Source organism: Heterodontus francisci, chromosome 15 (genome assembly GCF_036365525.1).
Source record: "Heterodontus francisci isolate sHetFra1 chromosome 15, sHetFra1.hap1, whole genome shotgun sequence".
Taxonomy (NCBI): Eukaryota; Metazoa; Chordata; class Chondrichthyes; order Heterodontiformes; family Heterodontidae; genus Heterodontus; species Heterodontus francisci.
This window is the reverse complement of record NC_090385.1, coordinates 56,300,375-56,323,190: the sequence shown is the minus strand read 5'-3', so window position 1 is coordinate 56,323,190 and position 22,816 is coordinate 56,300,375. Positions and strand designations below refer to the sequence as shown.

The 22,816-nt window shown below is 43.1% G+C and overlaps 1 protein-coding gene across 6 annotated transcripts in view; it reads left to right on the top strand.

Annotated features, from left to right (window-relative positions):
- The window catches only part of LOC137377672 (exocyst complex component 1-like), a 167,879-nt gene that overhangs the window by 102,962 nt on the left and 42,101 nt on the right, over positions 1–22,816 (top strand). For all 6 annotated transcript variants that reach the window (XR_010976458.1, XR_010976457.1, XR_010976456.1 and 3 more), the window contains 3 exons: positions 8,416–8,466; positions 10,280–10,387; positions 11,126–11,208. Coding sequence is in view for 3 of the 6 variants with exons in the window: in XM_068047582.1 (XP_067903683.1) it covers positions 8,416–8,466; positions 10,280–10,387; positions 11,126–11,208 (242 nt within the window). In the remaining 3 variants the exon portion in view is untranslated. The remainder of the gene's footprint in view (positions 1–8,415; positions 8,467–10,279; positions 10,388–11,125; positions 11,209–22,816) is intronic.

Sequence of the window (22,816 nt, the reverse complement as noted above, 5' to 3'; positions counted from 1 at the left end):
AGAAAAGATTTATGAGAATGGTTCCAGGGATGAGAGTAGATTGGGGAAGCTGGGCTTGCTGTCCATATAAAAGGTTGTGGAGATTTGATAAAGGTATTCAAAATCATGAAAGATCTAGTCAGAGTAGATAGAGAGAAACTGTTTCCATTAGCGGAAGGGTTGAGAATCAAAGGACACAGATTAAAGTGATTGGTAAAAGAATCAAAAGCGCCATAAGGTGAAACTTTTTTACACAGTGTGTGGTTACAATCTAGAATACGATGCCTGAAAGGGTGGTGGAGGGAGATCCAATCATGGCCTTCAAAAGGGCATTGGAAAGCACCTGAGGAGAAAAGAAATTTGCTGGGCTTCAGGGAAGGGCGGGTGAGTGGAACTAGTTAAATTGATCTTGCAGAGAACTGGCTCAGACACAACAGGCTGAATGGCCTCCTTCTGTGCTGTAACCAGTCTGTGATTCTAGTATGATTCTACCTTGACCACCTGTGTGAAGCACAGGAACTTCTTGCATCACTGCTGCCAGGTCCTCGGGGCCAGACTCGGGAATTGGCCTCCCTCGTCACGTGCGCCCATTTCCTTTTGAGGGTTTGCCTTGAGTGCCCTCTGACCCCCTGCAGAAACATGAGCTTTATACACCTTTGCACCTCTTGTAAAATGCTTCCAGTGCCGCACTGGAGAACCTGGGAGGCCTCTCTCTGCTCTGCTACTCTATTTGGTGTGCTCCCCCTTCTAGCCACATTCTCCACAATCAGCAGCAGCTTCTGTATGGTAAGTGCAGCTCCCCTTTAGGAGGGGCATGCTGTATTTAAGACATGCAGGCTAGCTGAAACACTTGCTAGCCACACACATGTTTGGCCCCCTTTTCAGTGTGAAGCTAGTCTGCAGTGCTGGTTGTGCTCAGCTGTATGCTGAAACCATTTAAATTAGGAGGCAGCATGATGTTTGTGTGCTGCCTGCGCCAACACGAATCGTGATCATGGTGTCCAAAAAATGCGAGCCATTGAAATGGCAAATGCAATGTAAAGCATACGATTGAAAACTGCCTTTAGGCTGACAATACCTGAGAGGCCATTTGCAATATGAGCTGCACGATTTCTTGGTATGTTGACCGTTTTTTTGCAGATTTACTCCATTTTATGTTATAAATTGTAGTATTCAAGCTGTAAAGTGTTAAGAAAAGGTAGAGAAGGAAAAAAGGGAGCTGGTGTGGCAGGTCTGATCAGGGAAGACATTGGAAAGGGAGGAATTTCTTGAAGGGGCAAGGACAGAATCCATTTGGTTAGAGTTGAGAAAAATGGGTATGATCATACCACTAGGGATATTCTATAGGCCTCCAAATAGTGAGAGAGATAGAGGAGCAAATCTGTAGGGAAATCAGAGTTGTGCAAGAATTAGAGTGGTGATATTGGGAGACATTAATTACCCAAATATCAATTGGGTAAATTTTAGAGTAAAGGGTAAGGAGGGGGAGGAATTTCCAAAATGTGTTCTGGAGAACTTCCTTGATCAGTATGTTTTCAACCCAACTAAAAAAGAGGCATTGCTGGATCTGGTGCTGGGAAATGAAGTGGACCAAGTGTCTGTAGGAGAGCACTTGGGTAAGAGTGATCCATCATATCATAAGGTTTAGACTAGTAATGTAGAAAAGCGAGGAACAAAATAAGGTAGAATGTCTAGATTGGAAGAGGGCTAATTTCAACACAATGACGAGGGGTCTAGCCAGGGTAGAATGGAACCAAAGACTGGCAGGAAGAGCTGTACAGGAACAATGGGTTATCTTTAAGGAAGCAGTGATTCAGGTACAGGCTAGAAATATTCCAACAAGGGTGAAAGGTAGGGGAACCAAGAACGGGGCTCCTTGGTTGATGAGGGAGCTAGAAATGATGATGAAACAAAAAAGAGGGTGTATGATGCATATCATGCGAACTCATCAAGTGAGAACCAGGCCATTTACAGTAAGTTGAGAGGAGAGGTAAAGAGGAAAATAAGACAGGTAAAGAGAGAATATGAAAATAGAATGGCAGTCAACATAAATGGGAAAACAAAGATCTTCTACCAGCATGTAAATGGTAAGAGTGTAGTTAGAGGAGGAGTGAGGCCTATTAGGGACAGAGTGGGTAATATATGCTTAGTGGCGCAGGGCAAGGCTAACATACTTAATGAATACTTTGTATCAGTGTTCACGAAGGCAATGAAGGCTGACAAAATATCAGTAGAATCAGAGAGTAGAGGCAGTGGATAGGATAAAAATTGAGGAGGAGAATCACTATAAAGGCTGTCTGTGCTTAGGGTAGATAAGCCACCTGGTCCAGATGGCTTGCATCCTAGGTTGCTACAGGAAGTGGGATGGAGATAGCGGAAGGGCTTGCCATAATATTCCAATCTTCCCTGGATACAGGGGAGTTGCCAGAGGATTGGAGAATGGCAAATGTAACACCCTATTCAAGAAAGGGTATTGGGATAGTCCTAGCAACTACAGGCCAGTTAGCTTAACATCAGTGGTGGGTAAAGTTTTAGAAACAATAATCGGGGAAAAGATCAACAGACACTTAGAGAGGTTCAAGGACAGCCAGCATGGATTTGTAAAAGACAAATCATGCTTGACTAATCTAATTGACTTTTTTGATGAAGTAACAGAAGGTTGTTGAAGGGAATGAGGTGGATCTTGTTTATATAGATTTTAAGAAAGCATTTGATAAGCTACCACATAAAAGGCGTGTTAACAAAACTGAGACTCATGGAATAGGAGGGTCAGTTTCCAATTGGCTTAAGGACAGAAAACTTTTCAGACTGGAGGATGGTAGAAAATGGTGTTCCCCAAGGGTCAGTGCATGTTACCACTTTTTTTTGTTATATATAAATGACTTGGATCTTGGAATACAGAGTAGAATCTCAACATTTGCTGACGACACCAAACTTGTAGGTGCGGCAAACAGTGAGGATGATATGAACCACAGCAGGACATAGGCTAGCAGAATGGGCAGAGAGGTGGTAGATGGAATTTCATACTGACAAGTGTAAGGTGATGCATTTTGGCAGAAGGAATAGAGAGAGGCAATATTTACTTAATGGCACAATTCTAAAGAGTGTGCAGGGAAGCTGTGGGTGCATGTAGATCAATCTTTGAGGGCAGGACGTATTGAGAGGATGGTTGGTAAAGTATATGGGATTTTGGGTTTCATAAATAGAGGCATTGAGTACAAAAGCAGGGAAGTTATGCTGAACCTTTATAAAGCTCTGGTTAGGTCCAACTGTAGTACTGCACGCAGTTCTGATCATCACACTTCAGGAAGGATGTGAGGGTCCTTGAGACAGTACAAAGGAGGTTTACCAGAATGGTTCCAGGGATGGGGGATTTTAGTTACAAGGTTAGTTTGGAAAAGAACATAAGGAATAGGAGCAGGAGTAGGCCATTCAGCCTTTCGAGCCTGCTCTGCCATTCAGTGAGATCATGGCTGATTTTCTATTTCAACACCATTTGCCAACGCCATAACCCTTGATGTTTTTAATATATAGAAATCTATTGATCTCAGTCTTGAACATACTCAACGACTAAACCTCCACAACCCTCTGGGGCAGAGAATTCCAAAGATTCACCACCCTCTGAGGGAAGAAATTTCTCCTCATCTCAGTCCTAAATGGCCTGCCCCTTCTTCTGAGACTGTGTCCTTAGTTCTGGATTTCCCCATTCTTCCTGCATCAACCTGTTGAGCCCTCTAAGAATTTTGTATGTTTAGAATGAGATCACCTAACATTCTAAACTCCAGAGAATTAAGACCCGATCTATTTAATCTTTCCTCATAGGACAATCCCTCCATCGCAGGAATTCGTTTGGTGAATATTCGTTGCACTCCCTCTATGGCAAGCATATCTTTCCTTAGGTAAGGAGACTAAAACTGCGCACAATACTCCAGGTGCGGTCTCACCAAAGCTCTATATAATTGTAGTAAGGCATCTTTACTGACATGCTCAAATCTTGTAATGAAGGCCAACATACTATTTGCCTTAATTGCTTGCTGTACCTGCATGTTAGCTTTCAGTGACTCGTAAACAAGGTCACCCAAGTCCCTTTGAAATTCAACACTTCCCAACTTCTCTCCATTTAAGAACTATGCTATTTCTGTTTTTCCTACCAAAGTGAATAATCTAACGTTTCTCCACATTGTATTCCATCTGCCAAATTTTTGCCCACTCGCTTAGCCTCTGCAAAACCCCTTGAAGCGTCTTTTTGCATCCTCTTCACAACTGGCACTTCCACCTAGTTTAGTGTCATCTGCAAACTTTGAAACATTACATTTAATCCCCAAATCCAAATCATTGATATAGATTGTAAATAGCTGGGGCCTATGCACTGATCCTTGCAGTACCCCACTAGTCACAGCCTGCCAATCCAAAAATGACCCATTTATTCTTACTCTCTGTTTTCTGTCCATTAGCCAGTTCTCAATCCATTCCAGTATACTCCCCCCAATTTTGTTTACCAACCTCTTGTGTGGGATCTTATCAAAAGCTTTCTGAAAATCTGAATGTACCATATCCTCTTATCTATTCCGTTAGTTACATCCTCTTAAAGCTCCAACAGGTTTGTCAAACATGATATCCCTTTCATAAATCCATGTTGACTCTGCGCAATCCTACCATTATTTTCTAAACGCCCTATTATCCTTTATTATAGATTCTAGCATTTGCCCTACGACTGATGTTAGGCTTGCAGGTCTGTCATTCCCTGTTTTCTCTCTCCCTCCTTTCTTAAATAGTGGAGTTACATTTGCCACCTTCCAATCTGCAGGAACCATTCTAGAATCTATAGAATTTTGAAAGATGACCACCAATGCATCTACTATCTCTACAGCCACCTCTTTCAACACTCTGGGATGTAGATCATCAGGCCCAGGAGATTTATCTACTTCAAGTCCCACTAATTTCTCCAGTTTTTTTTTACTAATATTAATATCTTGCAGTTCCTCGTTTACACTGGTCCCTTGATTCTCTATTATTTCTGGGAAGTTTTTAGTATTTTCCTCCGTGAAGACAGACACAAAGTATTTGTTTAGTTTCTCTGCCATTTCCTTATTCCCCACTATAAATTCTCCTGAGTCCGCTTGTAATGGACCCACATTTGTCTTTGCTAATCTTTTCCTTTTCACATACCTGTAGGAGCTTTTATAGTCCGTTTTTATGTTTCTCGCTAGTTTACAGTCATATTCTGTTTTCCCTTTCTTAATCATTTTCTTGGTCCTTCTTTGCAGAATTCTGAAATGCTCCCAGTCTATAGGCTTACCATTTTTTTTTTGGGCAACTTTATACGCCTCTTCTTTTGCTCTGATATAATCGTTGATTTCTTTTGTTAGCTACGGTTAGAGCACTTTCCTTGCTGGGCTTTTGTGCATTAATGTATTTTTGTTGTAAACTATGTATTAGTTCTTTAAATGTTAGCCATTGCCTGCCTACCCCCATACCTTTTAACACAGTTTCCCAATCCACCCTAGCCAATTTGCCCTAATACCTTCATAGTTTCCTTTGCTTAGATTTAAGACTCTAGTGTCTAATTGAACTACATCACTTTCAAACTTAATGCAAAATTCTATCATTATGGTCACTCTTTCCTGAAGTCTCCTTTACAACAAGATTATTATTTAGCCCTTTTTCATTGCACAATACTAGATCTAAAATAGCCCGTTCCCTAGTTGGTTCCTCAACATACTACTGTAGAAAACCATCTCTCATACATTCCAAGAATCTGTCCGCCACAACATTAGTATTAATAAAGTTTACCCAGTCTATATGTAGGTTGAAATCCCCCATGATTACTGTATTACCCTTGTTTCACGCACCTCTAATTTCCTGATTTATACTGTGATTTACATTACCACTGCCTGTAACCAACTCCAACCAATGTTTTCTCCCCCTTGCCATTTCTTAGTTCCATCCAAGCTGATTCTACGTCTTGATCTTTAGAACTAAAGTCATCTCTCACTTCAGTACTAATGCCCTCTTTAATCCTGAATGTCACATACCCTTGAATATTCAGGTCCCAGCTTTGGATTCCTTGCAGCCACATCTGTGTAATGGCTATCTGGTCATACATATGAAATTCTATTTGAGCTGACCGGTCATCTGGTTATTGCGAATGCTGCAAGCATTCAGATACAGAGCCCTTAACTCAGTTTTTCTTTGCGAAATTGGCTGAGTGACAGGAAACAAAGAGTAGTGGTTAATGTTTTTTGGGCTGGAGGAAGGTTTGTAATGGAGTTCCCCAGGGATCAGTGTTGGGACCCTTGCTTTTCCTGATATATATTACTGACCTAGACCTTGTGTACAAGGCACAAATTCAAAGTTTGCGATGATATGAACTGTGAGGAGGATAGTGTAGAACTTCAGAAGGACATAGACAAGTTGGTGGAATTGACAGGCAGGTGGCAGATGAGGTTCAATGCAGAGAAATGTGAAGTGATTCATTTTGGTAGGAAGAACATGGAGAGACGATATAGAATAAAGGGTACAATTCGAACGGGGGTGCAGGAGCTGAAGGACCTGGGTATATATGTGCATAAGTCATTGAAGGTGGCAGGACAGGTTGAGAGAGTGGTCAGTAAAGCATACAATGTCCTGGACTTTATTAATAGGGGCATAGAGTACAAGAGCAGGGAAGTTATGTTGAACTTGTATAAGACACTAGTTCAGCCTCAGCTGGAGTATTACATCCAGTTCTGGGCACCGCACTTTAGGAAAGACATGAGGGTATCGGAGAGAGTACAGAAAAGATTCACGAGAATGGTTCCAGGCATGAGGAATTTCAGTTATGATAGAAACTATTCCCCCTCGTGGAAGGATTGAGAACGAGAGGGCACAGATTTAAAGTATTTTTTAAGAGAAGCAAAAGTGACATGATGATAAACCTAGGCAGCAAGTAGTTAGATCTGGAATGCGCTGCCTAAGAATGTGGTGGAGGCAGGTTCAATTGAAGCATTCAGAAGGGACAGTTATATGAAAAAGACGAATGTGCATGATAATGGGGAGAAGGCAGGGGAATGGAACTGAGGGAATTGCTATTTCGGCGAGCCAGTACGGACACAATGGACCAAATGGCCTCCTTCTCCACTGTAATGACTCTGTGATACTGTTTTTGTAAACTCTGGCCCTATCTGCTGGTGCACTCTTAAGTTTTCAATCACTGTCCCTTCCTGCCATACTCAGATCATTACCTTTATTGCTACCTTGATCTATTGCCTTGTCATTTCCCTTTAATTCACTCAGTCTGCCCTACATGATCCCTTCCTCCCTGTATTTAGTTTAAAGCCCTCTCTACTTCCCTAGTTATATGACTCGCTAGAACACTGGTCCCAGCACGGTTCAGGTGAAGTCCGTCCCAATGTTACAACCTCCACTTTCCCCAGTACTGGTGCCAGTGCCCTATGCACCGGAACCCACTTCTCCCACACCAGGCTTGAACCAGGCATTCATTTCCCTAATCTTAAAAAGCAGGGTTTGTTCTCGTTAGAGCAAAGGAGATTGAGGGGAGATTTAATAGGAATGTACAAGATTATGACAGGCTTAGATAAGGTAGACAAGGAAAATTATTCTCCTTCACAAATGGTACAAGGACCAGTGGACATGGATTGAAAGTTGGGCAAAGATGCAGGGGGAATGTGAGGAAACACTTTTATATGCAATGGATGGTAATGACCTGGAACTTGCTGCCCAGAAGGGTAGTGGAAGCGGAGGCCATCATTAGCTTCAAGAGGAAATTGGATGGTCACCTGGAAGAAATAGACTTGCTGGGCGATGAGGATCGAGTCGGGAAGTGGGACTGACTGCATAGCTCCATGGAGAGCCGGCATGGACTCGGGCCGAATGGCCTCCTTCTGTACCGCAAATGACTATGACTCAGTATATAGTCAGAAGGCTGAAAGTAAAATAATAGTTGATGAAAAAAGGTTGATATATTTGACAAATTTGATTGACTCGCCTTTACCTTTACTAAATTAATAGGTTCTCCCGACTGGCTGCTCAGGGCTGTCTGTTTTACTAATCCCTAGTAGTTTATTTCATTAGAAATTTAGCTTTCTACGTCTGCTCACATTTGTTTGGTATGACTGTCAACCTGTTCAGCTCTAATTTGTCACAGTTTTATGAAAGCAGAATGTGAGTTAATTAAAAATCAGATTGACATATCACATGCTAGATGTACAATTTTACTAAAATATGTATTTGTCTAATTGCATAGAGTGACCTCAAATTTTATTTTCTAGTACTCCCTCCATACTTTAATGAAAACTTGTGATAATTAATCTTATACCATCATTAGCAAATAAAAACCTGTATGTATATTTGTTCACAGCCACTAATCTGTAAAGTGCTGAGTTTAACTGTTTTTGGTCTTTTCCCTCTATTTGCGACTTGTGTGTAATTGTCAAGGCTAAGGATGAACAGGACAAAGAATGGAGCATTTCTACATTTTGTATGCAGGTATGGCCCAATCTCAGTGAAAAATCTAAGTTTTATTGTACCGGTATGTTTCTTCACTGCTTTTTAAATGGGTTATGTGTGGGTTAACTTTTGACTAATGGCATACCGCACTATATCATAGTCAAAAATATATCAATAGGCTACAGATTAGGAGTAGGCTGACTTGGGCAGATGTAGGGAGCACAGAGCTGGTGAGGACAAATTGCAGTACAAGCAAAATTTAAAGGGCCGGGGACAGTTAAAGGGAAGCAACACAATGGAGGTACACAAAAACGGAAAGCCTTTAGAATGGCATCAAAAAGCATCTCAACCTTTGAAAATGCGAAAGGTGCCTGGGCTTAAGAGATAACAACCAAAAGATAAAGGAAATCCAATGTGCAGGCTTTAGGTCACAGCCAACTGGCTTTGTCACTGATTTGTGCCAGTCTTATGGTACATGTTAGCAACAGGTATCTTTACAGCAGATGACAATTCTGCTAACAGCTCTTTGACCTAGACCTTTTTAACCTTTCCGCAGAGGTAGGTGCCACAATGCTTGAAAATATGGTTGGTGATATTTTTCCAGGTGTAGCCAGCCAGGCTGTTCTGCTGATCACTGCCCTTGCAGGACTTATTTCCTACCGTACCATATAAAGAATAACATTCTTTGATCAGTGCTTCTGAATAAGCATCTAGCATAATGACTAGCCAGGCCTTCATATGCAGTTTTAACATCAGGCTTTCTGTCACAACCTGCTTTCACAGTTGGAGCTGATTGCCTTTGTCTACAGCTGCAGATACCCTTTGGTTGTGGCTACAGATGTGCAGGTGCCCTTAGGTGGGCATAGAACACCTCCTGTCCAGCCTGACATGCCTGCAACCTTTCTGGTAGTAGTACTCATGTAAAACAAGTGCAAGGAGGGAAGAAAAAAGGCATAAAATGGCTTCAAGACTGCTAAATTACTCTTCTGATCCATTCAACTTATCTTCCATGTTTACATCCCTCCTATGCTGCTGACCTAGTGGAGTTTTGGTCTGCATTGCTCACTGTAAAGAGACGCTGATTTATAAGCCTAAAAACATAATATGGAACACAATTTATTATTCCATTGCGAAGCAACAACTGTTTGTTCTTTCAAGGCCACATGGTCTAATTGCTCTCCCATCTTGAGGTCAATAAAAGGCTGACAGGGCCATCCTGAGACCTAAGGTCAAATAGAAAATACCTCTTTGCTCAGTTCTTTTTGTGGAAAATAAATTTGCATCTGTAATGAAGTAGCACCTGAAGTATCATTTGTTTCATCTCAGTACTCTATTTTGTTCATATAGATATAAACACAAACAGGTTACAGTAGTGTAGTCATGATGCTACTGCACTAGTAACAAATAGAGTCAAATTCAAATCCCTCCAGGACTATTCGTGAAATTGAATTCAGTAAATCAGGTCATTTGTGCGCTGGCACCAGTAAAATTGCACTGAAAACTGCTTTTTATATAACAACTGGTTCACTAATATTTTTCAGGGAAGGAAACTTGCCATCCCTACCTGGTCTGGTCTCTTTGTAACTACTTTAAAGGGAAAATCCAAAGTCATTTATTTTTAACACTGAATATATGTTCAATGTGTCAGTCCTAATATGAATTCAATTTTATCATTCCATTTGCATGGTGAATGTCATTTTGAATTCAAAGGTTGTTTTACATCCCAAAGAAGTTAAGGACATCAGTAGCAGGTCTCCTTTAACCAGTTATCTCAAAATATATGATTATTGTGAAAATATGTAGCTTAATTGTGTTTTGTTTTATTACTGTCATTTTCTCCTTCTGTTTTTAGATCATAGACCAAGTTTTAGCAGAACTGGAGCCCATATGTATTGCAGAGGAGGAATTTATCACCAAATTCTTTATGTTGACAGAAGACACGTGCAGTGAAACACCACAGGTTTTGTAGTAATGTTCTAAATATTTTCAAAAACTTTGTAGCTTTACACCTTTATGACCTAACTTAAAAGTTTTTTTAATGCAATTTGCTTTGACTTCTATTTTCATTTAATTTTGTAGGACTTCAGTAATTTAAACTACATAGCACTTTTAGAATTTCACATATCCTGAGCAAAAACTTAATAAAATCTTTACGTTGAAAAAATATGGATTTTACATATGGAATATGAGTTTATGTAGTAGTGATGGTATTTGATTTTATGATTTGAATTTAACATTCTGCACTCCTATATCTATTAATCTATTCTAAATTTTCATAGAATTAGAGGTGATCGACCTGCTTTTTGGTGCTGAGATTTATCAGCAAATACAGCTAATTTAAAAATCAATGGCATCCAGATATTGCTGTCTCCTGATCAGCAACCACGTCCGAAAGAGATTCTGAATATCACTAATCTATAAGAGCTGCTGAATGATGAATTCATCACTGGCAGTAGCTGAGCAGTTCTTGAGTATCAAACCCAAAATGGTACATCTTTGAGATAATATGAACAGAAGATTAAAACTTAGATTTGGTTCAACAAGTAAAAAATCTCAAGTAACTTTGTATACCAATTGGAAAGTAATCTGGCAACATTGAACAGCACATGATCATTTTATAGTGCATGAGGTTGGCTGACTAGTATTGATACAAGATTGAAGGTCTACAAACTAAATTCAGTCTTTGTTGTTATTTTAGTTGCTGGGCAGTAGGAGTGACCTCGTTGTCGCAGTTAACCAAGAATCATCAGAGAGAGTACGGATTTATCGGAGTGCTGCAGAGTATGTAACAATGCTTTGCTTGGGGTTATCGCTTCTCAACAGGATATTTTGAACTAACATTTTTCCTTTATACTTTTTTGACTATTCATTAAGTGGGTTAATGAATTGAAATCAGAAGTCAAAGCATCAGTTATCCTCCAGCTCTTATTTATAGAAAAATACTGCAGTAAGTGTAAATGTATAATTTGTTTAATTATTCGATTTTGATAATTATGTTTTAAAGCAATGAATGACTGACTGACGGTTTCTAGCAAATATTTTTACTACAATGTCTTCAAAGGCCACCTGCATAATAAGACCACTTGCAGCAGCTATCTGATGTCAGTCCTAATGATAAGGGAAACTCTGATCCAACCATGTGTTTTTATACATTGAACATAGTATTCATGCCCAGCAAGTAATATTAATTCAATTCTGTCATTTGCTCTGCACAAGAAAGTAATGGTTTGAAGGTGGATGTTTTCCACTTGCACACTAATTGAGGCAATCGAATTAATAACATCCATCATCAAGTGGCATTGATTTTTTTGCTAAAAGATATGTTATTAGCTGGGTTGCAATCTTGCCAATCCCCTTCCTGTCCAACACACTCCTCCCTGTGCTGACCCTGTGGACTCTGCCAGCAGAACAGCTCTTGCCGCCTCTGTCTGCAACTCCCTCCAAAATGTCCGTTTGCTTGTGAACAAGGCCCTTTTCATCCATGAACTCACTGGACATTTACATCGATATCATAGCCTTGTTGGAAGTATGGTTGAGGGAGCCTTCCCGCCTGGCTATAGCTTCCACCACTTTCACTGCCAATACTGTCACGGTATCAGTATGGCTCTTATCACCAAATCACACCTTGCCCTGTACCTATACTCCTCTGGCACTTTCTCCTCCAATGAGATTCTCACCTTGTTCCACTCCCCTCATCTCTTATTTAAAATCTTTGTTCTCTGCCATCCACCCAAGCACCATAAAAGTTTTCTCACCAAACTATCTTCACTGCTTTCCTCCCTCAGCTTCTGCACTGAGCAACTTCTCAGCTTCGGTGATTTTAACGTCCATCTCAATTCATCATGCTCTCTCTCCTATTAATTTTCTGCCCTCTTTTTCTTCCTTAATCTTTCCTCCATGTAAACTTGCCAACCCATATTGACAACCACCCCCTTGAACTTGCCATCTCACGGGGTCTTGCTACTCCCATCTTGTCAATCACAGACAAGACCATCTCTTATCACTCCCTTGTATCACTCTCCACCCATTTCCCCCTTTTCTGTCCCAACACTACTTCCTTCTGTGTCTGCCCCGGAAAAAGAAAATTCCCCAATTCACTTAAAACTGCACTTTCAAAATTCCAACTGCCTAAACTTTGGCCCTCTGTTCATGATGACATTTATGCAGCTACTGATTTGCTCAACCCCATCCTCAACTCCACATGTGATAGTCTCCACTAAAACCATTAGTTTCTCTCACACTGGCCATTTCCCCAGTTACGGCCTTCATCTCTGCTCCCTTAAGGCCAAGAGATGGAGACTTGAATGGATATTGCTGACAACAGGTTTTGCCATTCACCTCAGATCAGGCTGGATCACTTAAAGCACTATTGGATTCTACTCTCGTCTGCTAAAACTGCTCACTATTCCAGGATGCTTATGGAATACAAAGATAACCCCCGGCTTCTTTTCTCTACTGTAATCTGTCTTCTTAAAGCCCTCTCCCCATCTCTATCATTCTCACCTCCAACAGTAAGTATGAGGAGCTCATGGACCTCCTTGTCACTAAGATTGAGGCCATCAATTGCCTTACCCCACCTGGCCAAACCTCCTCTAAAGTTCCTGTCTCGCTAACTCTGAACTTCCATTGTTCTCTAATTTTTCTCCCATGTCCCTTCTTGCCCATTCTGAGCTCATCTTGTCTATGAGACACATCACCTGCTCCTTCAACCCTATTCACACTAACCTTGCTGACCACCCAACTTCCCTTCCTGGTCCCTATGTTAGCTCATATTGTTAAATATTCTCTCTCTCCAGGTACTGTTTATTTTTCAAATCTGCCATCACACTTCTCCAAAAAAAAAAACAACCCTTGAGCCAACTTGTAAGCTACTGTCCCATCCCTAACCTCCCTTTCCTCTCCAAAGTTCTTGAGTGTTTTGTCGCCTCCCAAATCCGTGCCCATCTTTCCCTGAACTCCATGTTTGAATTCCTCCAATTAGATTTCTGCCCCACCGCAGTGCTGAAACAGCTCTTATCAAAGTCACAACTGCCATTCTATGTGACTGTGACAAAGGTAAAATTTTGTTCCTCATGATTCTGAACCTATCACAACTGACCACATCATCTACCTCCAACACCTCTCCAACATTGTCCAGCTGGGTGGCTATACACTCCCCTGGTTTCATATTTTTCTCAAAAGGGAGATCATACTTGACTAATTGAATTTTTTGATGAAGTAACAGAGAAGGTTGATGAAAGGAGTACGGCAGATGTTGTTTATTTGGATTTTAAGAAAGCGTTTGATAAGGTACCACAAAAGGTTGGTTAACAAAATTAAGGCTCATGGAATAGGAGGATCAGTGTCCAATTGGATAAAAATTTGTCTTAGGACAGAAAATAGTGAGTCAGAGTAAATGGTTGTTTTTCAGACTGGAGGATGGTAGACAATGTTGCCCAAGGGTCAGTGCTGGGACCACTGTTTTTTTTTTGCTATATATAAATGATTTGGATCTTGGAATACAGAGTAGAATCTCAGAATTTGCTGATGAAACCAAACTTGGAGGTGTGGCAAACAGTGAGAATGATATGAACTGCTTGCAACAAGATATAGATAGGCTAGCAGAATGGGCAGACAGGTGACAGATGTAATTTAACACTGACAAGTGTGAGGTGATGCATTTTGGCAGAAGAAATAAGGAGAGGCAATAATGGCACTGTTCTAAAGAGTGCGGGAACAGAATGACTTGTGGGTGCATGTGCATCGATCCTTGAAGATGGCAGGACATATTGAGAGAGTGGTTAGCAAAGGATATGGGGTTTTGGGTTTCATTAATAGAGGCATTGAGTAAAAAAACAAGGAAGTCATGCTGAACCTTTATAAAGCTCTGGTTTGGCCCCAACAGTAGTATTGTGTCCAGTTCTGGTAAGCACATCTTGGGAAGGATGTGAGGGTGCAGAGGAGATTTACCAGAATCATTGCAGGGATGGGGGATTTTAGTTTCAAGGTAAGTATGGAAAAGCTTGGGTTGTTCCCATTAAGAGCAAAGGAGATTGAGAGGCAATTTAATAGAGGTGTACAGGCTTATGAAAGGCATAGATAAGTTAGACAAGGAAAAACTGTTCCCATTAACTAATGGTACGAGGACTAGGGGACAAGGATTGAAGGTTTTGGGCAAGAGTTTCAAGGGAATATGAGGAAGAACATTCTTATGCAATGGGTGGTAATGACCTGGAACTCGCTGCCCTCAAGGGTGGTAAAAGCAGAGACAATCAGTGATTTCAAAAGGAAATTGGATGGGCACTTGAAATCAACTTGCAGGGCAAAAGGGATCAAGCGGGGGAGTGGGACTAACTGGATTGCTGCAGGGAGAGCCAGCATGGACTCGATGGGCCGAATGGCCTCCTTCTGTGCCGTAATGACTTGATGACTCATCATAGTTGGAGTATCACCTGCAATCGCTACTCTTACTGCTCCTGTACCGTTATCTCTGGTGCCCCCAAGGATTGATTCTTAGTCTCTTCCTGTTTCTCATCTACATGCTGCGCCTTGGCAACATCATCTGAAAACACAGCATGTGTTTTTACATGTACGCTGATGACAAACAGCTCTACCTCACCACCACGGTTATCGACCCCTCAGCTGTCACTAAATTATCAGACTACTTAACTGACATCCAGTACTTAATAAGCAGAAATTTTCTCCAATTAAGTATTGGGAAGATTGATGCCATTTTCTTCAGTCCTCACTGCAAACTCCGTTCCTTAGCTACCGACTCCATCCGTCTCCCTGGCAACTGTCTGAGGCTCAACCAGACTGTCTGCAACCTTGATTTCAGATTTAACCTGAGATAAGCCCCAACCATATATTCAAACCATCACTAAGACCGCCTATTTTTACTCTCGGTAACATCACCCAGCTCCACCCCTGCCTCAACTCATCCACTGCTAAAACTCTTATCCATGCCTTTGTTACCTCTAGACTTGACTACTCCAAACTGGCCTCCTACATTCTTCCCCCAGTAAACCTGAGGTCATCCAAAACCGTTGTCCGTGTCCTTACTTGCACCAAGACCCATTCTCTCATTATGCCTGTTCTTGCTGCCCTAAATTGGTTCCCGGGTTCATCATTGAATCATAGGATGGTTACAGCACAGAAGGAGGCCATTTAGCTCGTCAAACCTATGCTAGCTCTCTGCAAGAGCAGTTTAGCAAGCCCCACTACCTTGCCCATTTCCCATAGTCCTGAAAATATTTTCTCTTCAGATGCTTATCCAATTACCTTTTCAAAGCCATACCTCCATTACCCTTTCCGGTAGTGCATTCCAGGCCGTAACCACTCACTGCCTCCTACGGTACCAGTGCTTTTCCTTTTTGTCGCCTGTGATTCTTTTGCCAATTACTTTACTTCTGTGTCCTTTGTTTCTCAAAGCCTTCCACCAATGGAAATATTTTCTCTCTATCTACTCATGTCTAGATCCCTCATGACTTTGAACTCCTTTATCAAATCTCCTTAACCTCCTCTTCTCTAAAGAGAACAACCCCAGCTACTCCAATTTACCCTCATAATTGAAGTCTCTCATCCCTAGAACTATTCTTGCAAATCTTTTCTGTACCCTCTTTAAAGCTTTCACATCTTCCTAAAGTGTGGTGCCCAGAATTGGACACAATACTCCAGTTGAGGCTGAACGATAATGGTTCATCCTAACTTTTTGCTTTTGTATTCTATGCCTCTATTTATAAAGCCCAGGATCCCATATGCCTTCCTAATCACTTTCTCAGCCTGCAACCTTCAATGATTTGGGCACATACACCTCCAGGTCTCTCTCTCCCTTTAGAATTGTCCCCTTTAGTTTATATTGCCTCTCCTCATTATTCCTACCAAAATGTATCACTGCACGCTTCTCTGCGTTAAATTTCATCTGCCACCCCTCTGCCCATTCCACCAGCTTGGGTCTTCTTGATGTCTATTACAGTCGTCTGCAGAGTTGAGTATACTTCCAAGTTTTGTGGCATCTACACATTTTGAAATTGTGCCCGATGTCAAAACCATTCATATATATCAAGAAAAGCAGTGGTCCTAGTATTGACCCCAAGGGAGCTCCACTGTATACCTTCCTCTAATGTGATAAACAACAGGTCACCACTTCTCTCTGCTTCCTGTCACTCAGCCAACTTAATTTCCATGCTGTCATCAGAGGCGGGTGCTCCGGTAACAGCATCCGGTGCCACTACGCAGGCTCCAGCGCCATTTTTAAAGGGCTCCCACGCCTTCATTTAAATTTCAATGTTTAAAATAATAGGACAAAAAATTAAAAGGAAAAATTTATTCAAAGTTTCAATCCCCCCTCCCACCCCACACAATGAATAATCACTTTATTAATTGCCCTGTTCCCCCAAAAAAACTAACTTTGTGATCCTGACCTCCCCCACGCCAACCCCCCAACAAGTTTAGAACCTTTAACCCCTTCCCACCATCCCCTCCACCAATCGCAATGGTTTTCCCCACTTCCCCCACCCCCAACCACCCTGAAAACTTGCCTGCTCCCCCCTCCCAACCAGATTTCCGCCTCGGATCTCCAAATGGAGATCCGAAGGCGCGGGAGTTCCAGCAACCGGCCAGAATATCGCAGTGGGACAGCCTTTGTGACGAGTTGAGTATTTATTCATGAATTTAATTAGATTTTAATATTTTAATTAAGTTCCAGTCGCCGAACGGTGGGGGGGGGCAGGGCCACCACGAGGGCCTCGCCACCGCCCGGAAAATGGGTCGGGGCCTTACTGGCGTAGAGGCCTGTGGCGGGCCTCACCCGGAGGTATTTTTCTGGGCCCCCCTGCCACCACCCCTGACATCGGGGGAGGGGGGGATGGGGTGGGGGTTGGTGGCTGGTAAAATCCAGCCCTATATGTGACAATTATATCAAAACACCTTTTCAGGTCCATATACACGACATCAACTACATTACCCTCACCAATCATCTTGTTAACTCATCAAAAAATCCATCAAAAAATTAAACACAATTTGCCTTTAATAAATGTGTGCTGCCATTCCTGAATTAATCCACGCTTGTCCAAGTGACTGCTAATTTTGTCCCGAATATCATTTCTAAAAGCTTTCTCACTGCTGCGATTAAACTGACTGGACTGTAGTTGCTGGTTTATTCTTATACCCTTGTTCAAAAAAGGCTGTAACATTTGCAATTCTCCAGTCCTCTGGCAGCATGCCCTTATCCAAAAAGGACTGAAAGACTATGGCCAGTACCTCTGCAATTTCCACCCCTACTACCCTCCATATCCTCAGATGCATCCCAAGCGGCCCTGCTGATTTATCACCTTTAACATACAGCTAGCCTTTCTAGTATCTCTATCAATTTTTAGTGTTTCAACTACCTCCTCTTCCACTGTGACTTCAGCAGCATCTTCCTTGGTAAAGACAGGTGCAAAATACTCATTTAGTACCTCAGTCATGCCCTCTGCCTCCATGCATAGGTCTCCCTTTTGGCCCCATCCGTCCTGTTACTACCTTTTTACTATTTATATGCCTATAGAAGACTTTTGGATTCCCTTTATATGTTAGTTGTCAGTTTCTTCTCATACTCTATCTTTGCCCCTCTTATTTCCTCCTTCTCTTCCCCTCAGAACTTTCTATATTCAGCCTGGCTGTCCTGTATTATCAACCTGACATCTGTCATAAGCACCCTTTTTCTATTTCAGCTTACTCTTCCTTCGTCATCCAGGGAGCACTGGCTTTGGTCGCTCTGCCTTTCCCCTTCAACTGTAAAGGCAGCCCGTTGTTTGATTACAGTTTTGCCTGTCAGTCTTGAATTCCAATTTACCCAGGACTCATCTGTTCTCATCCCACTGAATTTGGCCCTTCTCCAATTAGGTATTCTTACTCCAGATTTCGCCTTGTCCTTTTCCGTAGATAATCTAAATGTTATGATATTATCACTCTTCCCTAAATGTTCCCCAACTCGCACTTTATCCACCTCATTCCCCAGAACCAGATCCAGTAATGCCTCCTTCCTCATTGAACTGGAAACATACTGATCAAGAAAATTCTCCTTAACACACCTCAGCAACTCTTTCCCCTCTCTGTCCTTTATACTATTACTATCCCAGTCTATATTAGGATAATTGAAGTCCCCCTTTATCACTACTCTACTCTATTATTTTTGCACTTCACTGTAATTTCCCTGTGATTTTGCTCCTCTATCTTTCCCTGTAGTTGGTGGCCTATAGAATATGCAGAAATGTAATGGTAACTCTGTTGTTACTTAGCTCTAACCAAATAGATTCTTTCCTTGAACCATCTAAGACATTCTCCAGCACTGTAAAAATTCTTCTTTTACTGCTACCCCTCCTCATTTCTTTCCTTTCCTATCTTTACTGAACACCTTGGACTGAATTTTCATTACGGAGACAGGAATCTTTGGATCAGAAACCCATCTCTAGTAGGAAACTGATTCAGGTTCAGATTTTCAAATGGGTAAGCCCTTAATTGGTATGGCGATGGGTTTCCTGTCCAGATAGAACCAGAGGCACGTGGAATGGAGGTGGGTCAGATGAAGCGTGGGTCTCATGTAGACACCTCATGGCAGCCATCACTGAAGCTGCTGGTTGTCCTGAGGAAGAGATCAGCAGTTTATGCCAAAACCTTTCAATGCACCAGAGGGAAGTGAGATGTCATGGGAGCTGGAGACCTTGGTAGGGGCAAGATAGACCCTCGCTTCGTCGATGCCGACCTGGATCTAGTTCTGGAGGCTGCGAGGGAGTGGAGAGAGGTCCTCTTCCTGAAGGGTGGCAGGAAGAGACCACCTCGTTCAGCATTATCCCCCTTCGCATCCTCTCCCTCCTCCTCTCTTACCTCCTGCTCCTCCTGCAATGAACTGTCTCCTTCCAAGGCCTCACTGTCCTCCAGGTCCACACCTCTCTGGAGGACCATGGTATGGAGACAACCACAATGGCCAAGATTCTTCTAGCAGGATATTGGAGGGTGCCACCCAACCATCCAAACACCAGAATTGTATCTTCAGAAGCCTGATGGCCTGCTCAGTGGTTGGCCTGCTGAGCAGGTAGCATTGGTTATATCGCCTCTGTGCCTCTCTCTGGGGCTTCCTTAGAGGTGTCTGTAGCCATCTTTTCAAGGTATTTCTCTTGTCCCCATGGATCCATCTACACATTTTGTGGGATGGAGTGAAGATCCAAGGCAGCTTGCAGGAAAGTGAGCGCACACACACGGAGGAGGCTCATGTTGTGGTCACAGAACAGTTGAACATTGAAGGCGTGGAAGCCCTTCCTGTTGATGGATCTCTCTGGCCGGTGGGCTGTCTTGCACCTGGGGTAATCCAGTGATGGTGGTGAAACCCGCTGCCGTCTGTGCCTGCGTAGACCCATCTGTGTCAAAGTGGATGTAGTCCCCCGTCCTCCTGAATCTGGCATCCGTGACCTGCCTGAAAATTCAGGGCGACAGAAACTTTGACAGTTGCAGGTAGGGGACTGCCACAGGGGCCGCGAGACCTCAGGTCATTGTGTATCAAAGCACAAAGATCCAAGACCATCTGCCTGGATAGACGCAGCCTCCTATGGTACTGATGCACTGTCATTTGCAGGTAGTTGATTCTTGGACAGTACACCCGACGCCTTCGGTAGCACCTACTTCCCCTTGCAGCCCCCACTGTGCTGTTCTGGCCCCCTCCTATCCAGGAGGCTGCATTTGCTGTCGCTCATCCTGGCTGCTCTGTACATTGTTGGATTAGCCTGTTCCCATCTGAACTCCCTCAGCTGGGTTTTGTGCGTTCACCAGGCCTTTCCTTGCCAACCCAGCTGTCCCAGTGATGCCAGTTGGCTCATGGCCCTCTACAGATTCCTACCACTCACCACTGAGAAAAGCAAGTCTTAGAACTCCATCAGTGGCTTCTCTGTGGCACATTGGAGCAGCTGCGCTTCATTTTGCACCTCTACATCATGTTAATCAGCCCTTTCCATAGCCCTCATGGCCTTCCGCATTGTTCACGTCTTCTAAGCCCTGCCATAGTCCAGGCATGGTGTTCATCCCATGCCCTTCCTATAAAAATCCCACACTGCTGCTGACAAGCTTGGTAATAAGCTGCACAATGAGGTGAACAGGCAATTAATCGGAGGCATTTGGGCTTGCCGTTCCCTCCCTCCGAGCATCCCTTTAAAAATTGCTTCGCGCCCCGGAGGCAAGGGGACCCCTTGCTGATCTTTCTTTTATTTATTCTTTCATGGGATGTGAGTGTCACTGGCAAGACCAGCATTTGTTGCCCATCCATAATTGCCCTTGAGAAGATGGTGGTGAGCCGCCTTCTTGAACCACTGCAGTCCATCTGGTATTGGTACATCCACACTGCTGTTAGGGAGAGATTTCCAGGTTTTGACGCAGCGACAGTAAAGGAACAAGGATACAGATCTCAGTCAGGGTGATGTATGACTTGAAGAGGACCTTTCAGATGGTGGTGTTCCCATGTTTCTGCAGCCCTTGTCCTTCTAGGTGGTAGGGGTCACTGGTTTGGAAGGTGGTGTTGAAGGAGGCTTGGCGAGTTGCTGCAGGGCATTTTGTAAATAGTACACATTGCTTCGACGATGCGCAGGTGGTGGAGGGAGTGAATGTTTAGGGTGCAGATGAGGTGACAATCAAGTGGGTGGCTTTTTCCTGGATGGTGTCGACCCTCTTGAGTGTTGGAGCTGCACTCTTCCAGGCTAGTGGCGAGTATTCCATCACACTCTTGACTTGTGCTTTGGAGATGGTGGCCAGGCTTTGGGGAGTCAGGAGATGAGTTACTCGCCACAGAATTCCCAGCCTCTGACCTGCACTCATAACCATGGTATTTATATGGCTGCTCCAGTTAAGTTACTTATCAATGGTAACCCTCATGATGCTGATGGTGGGGGATTCAGCGATGGTAATGCCACTGAATGTTAAGGGGCGATGGTTAGATTCTCTTTTGTTGGAGATGGTCATTGCCTGGCATTTGGATGGTGAGGGAGACAGTGGCATGGTGGTATTGTCACTGAACTACAAATCCAGAGGCTCAGGCTAATGCTGTGGGGACATGGGTTCAAATCCCACCACAGCAGCAGGTGAAATTTAAATTTAATTAATAAATTCAATTAATTAATAAAAATCTGGAAATGAAAGCCTGTCTCAATAATGGTGCCATGAAGTAATCATGGATTGTCATAAAAACCCATCTGGCTCATGAATGTTCTTTAGGGAAGGAAATCTGCCATCCTTACCTGGTCTGCCCTACATAAGACTCCAGACCCACAGCGATGTGGTTGACTCTTAACTGGCTTCTGAAATGGTTCAGGGCAATTAGGGGTGGGCAACAAGTGCTGGCCTTGCCAGCGATACCCACATCCCATGAAAGAATTTTTTAAAACTTTTATTTACCACTAATCAGCCCAAGTCTGAATATTGTCCAGGTCTTGCTGCATGTGGACACAGACTGCATCAGTATCTGAGGATTGCGAATGATGCTCAATACTGTGCAATCATCAGTGAACATCCCCACTTCTGACCTTATGTTGGAGGGAAGGTCATTTATGAAGCAGTTGAAGATGATTGACCTCCAACAGCCACAGCCATCTTCCTTTGTGCGAGGTATGACTCCAACCAGTGGGGCATTTACCGCCCCCCTCCCCACCCCTCCCATCCCCCCCCCCCCCCCCCCACCCGATTCCCATTGACTTCAATTTTGCCAGGGCTCCTTGATGCGACACTCAGTCAAATGCTGCCTTGATGTCAAGGGCAGTCACTCTCACCTCACCTCTGGAATTCAGGTCTTTTTTCCATATTTGGACCAAGTCCGAAAGAGGTCTGGAGCAGGGTGGCCCTGGTGGAACCCAAACTGCGCATCAGTGAGCAGGTTATTAGTGAGTAAGTGCCGCTGGATAGCACTTTCGATGACACCTTCCATCATTTTGCTGATATTTGAGAGGAGACCAATGGTGCAGTAATTGGCCGGATTGGATTCGTCCTGCTTTTTGTAGACAGGGCATACCTGGGCAATTTTCCACTTTGTCGTGTAGATGCCAGTGTTGTAGCTGTACTGGAACAGCTTGGCTAAGAGCGCACCTAGTTCTGGAGCACAGATCTTCATACAAGATATTCGGGCACATAGCCTTTACTATATCCAGTGCCTTCAACCATTTTTAATATTCAGTGGAGTGAATTGGCTGAAGACTGGCATTGATGATGTTGGGGACCTCAAGAGGAGGCCGAGCTGGATCATTGACTCAGCACTTCTGGCTGAAGATGGTTGCAAATCCTTCAGCCACGTCTTTTACACTGACGTGTTGGGCTTCCCCCATCATTGAGGGTGGGGTTGGTTTTTGAGCATCCTCCTCTGGTTAATTGTTTAATTGCCCAACACCATTCATGACTG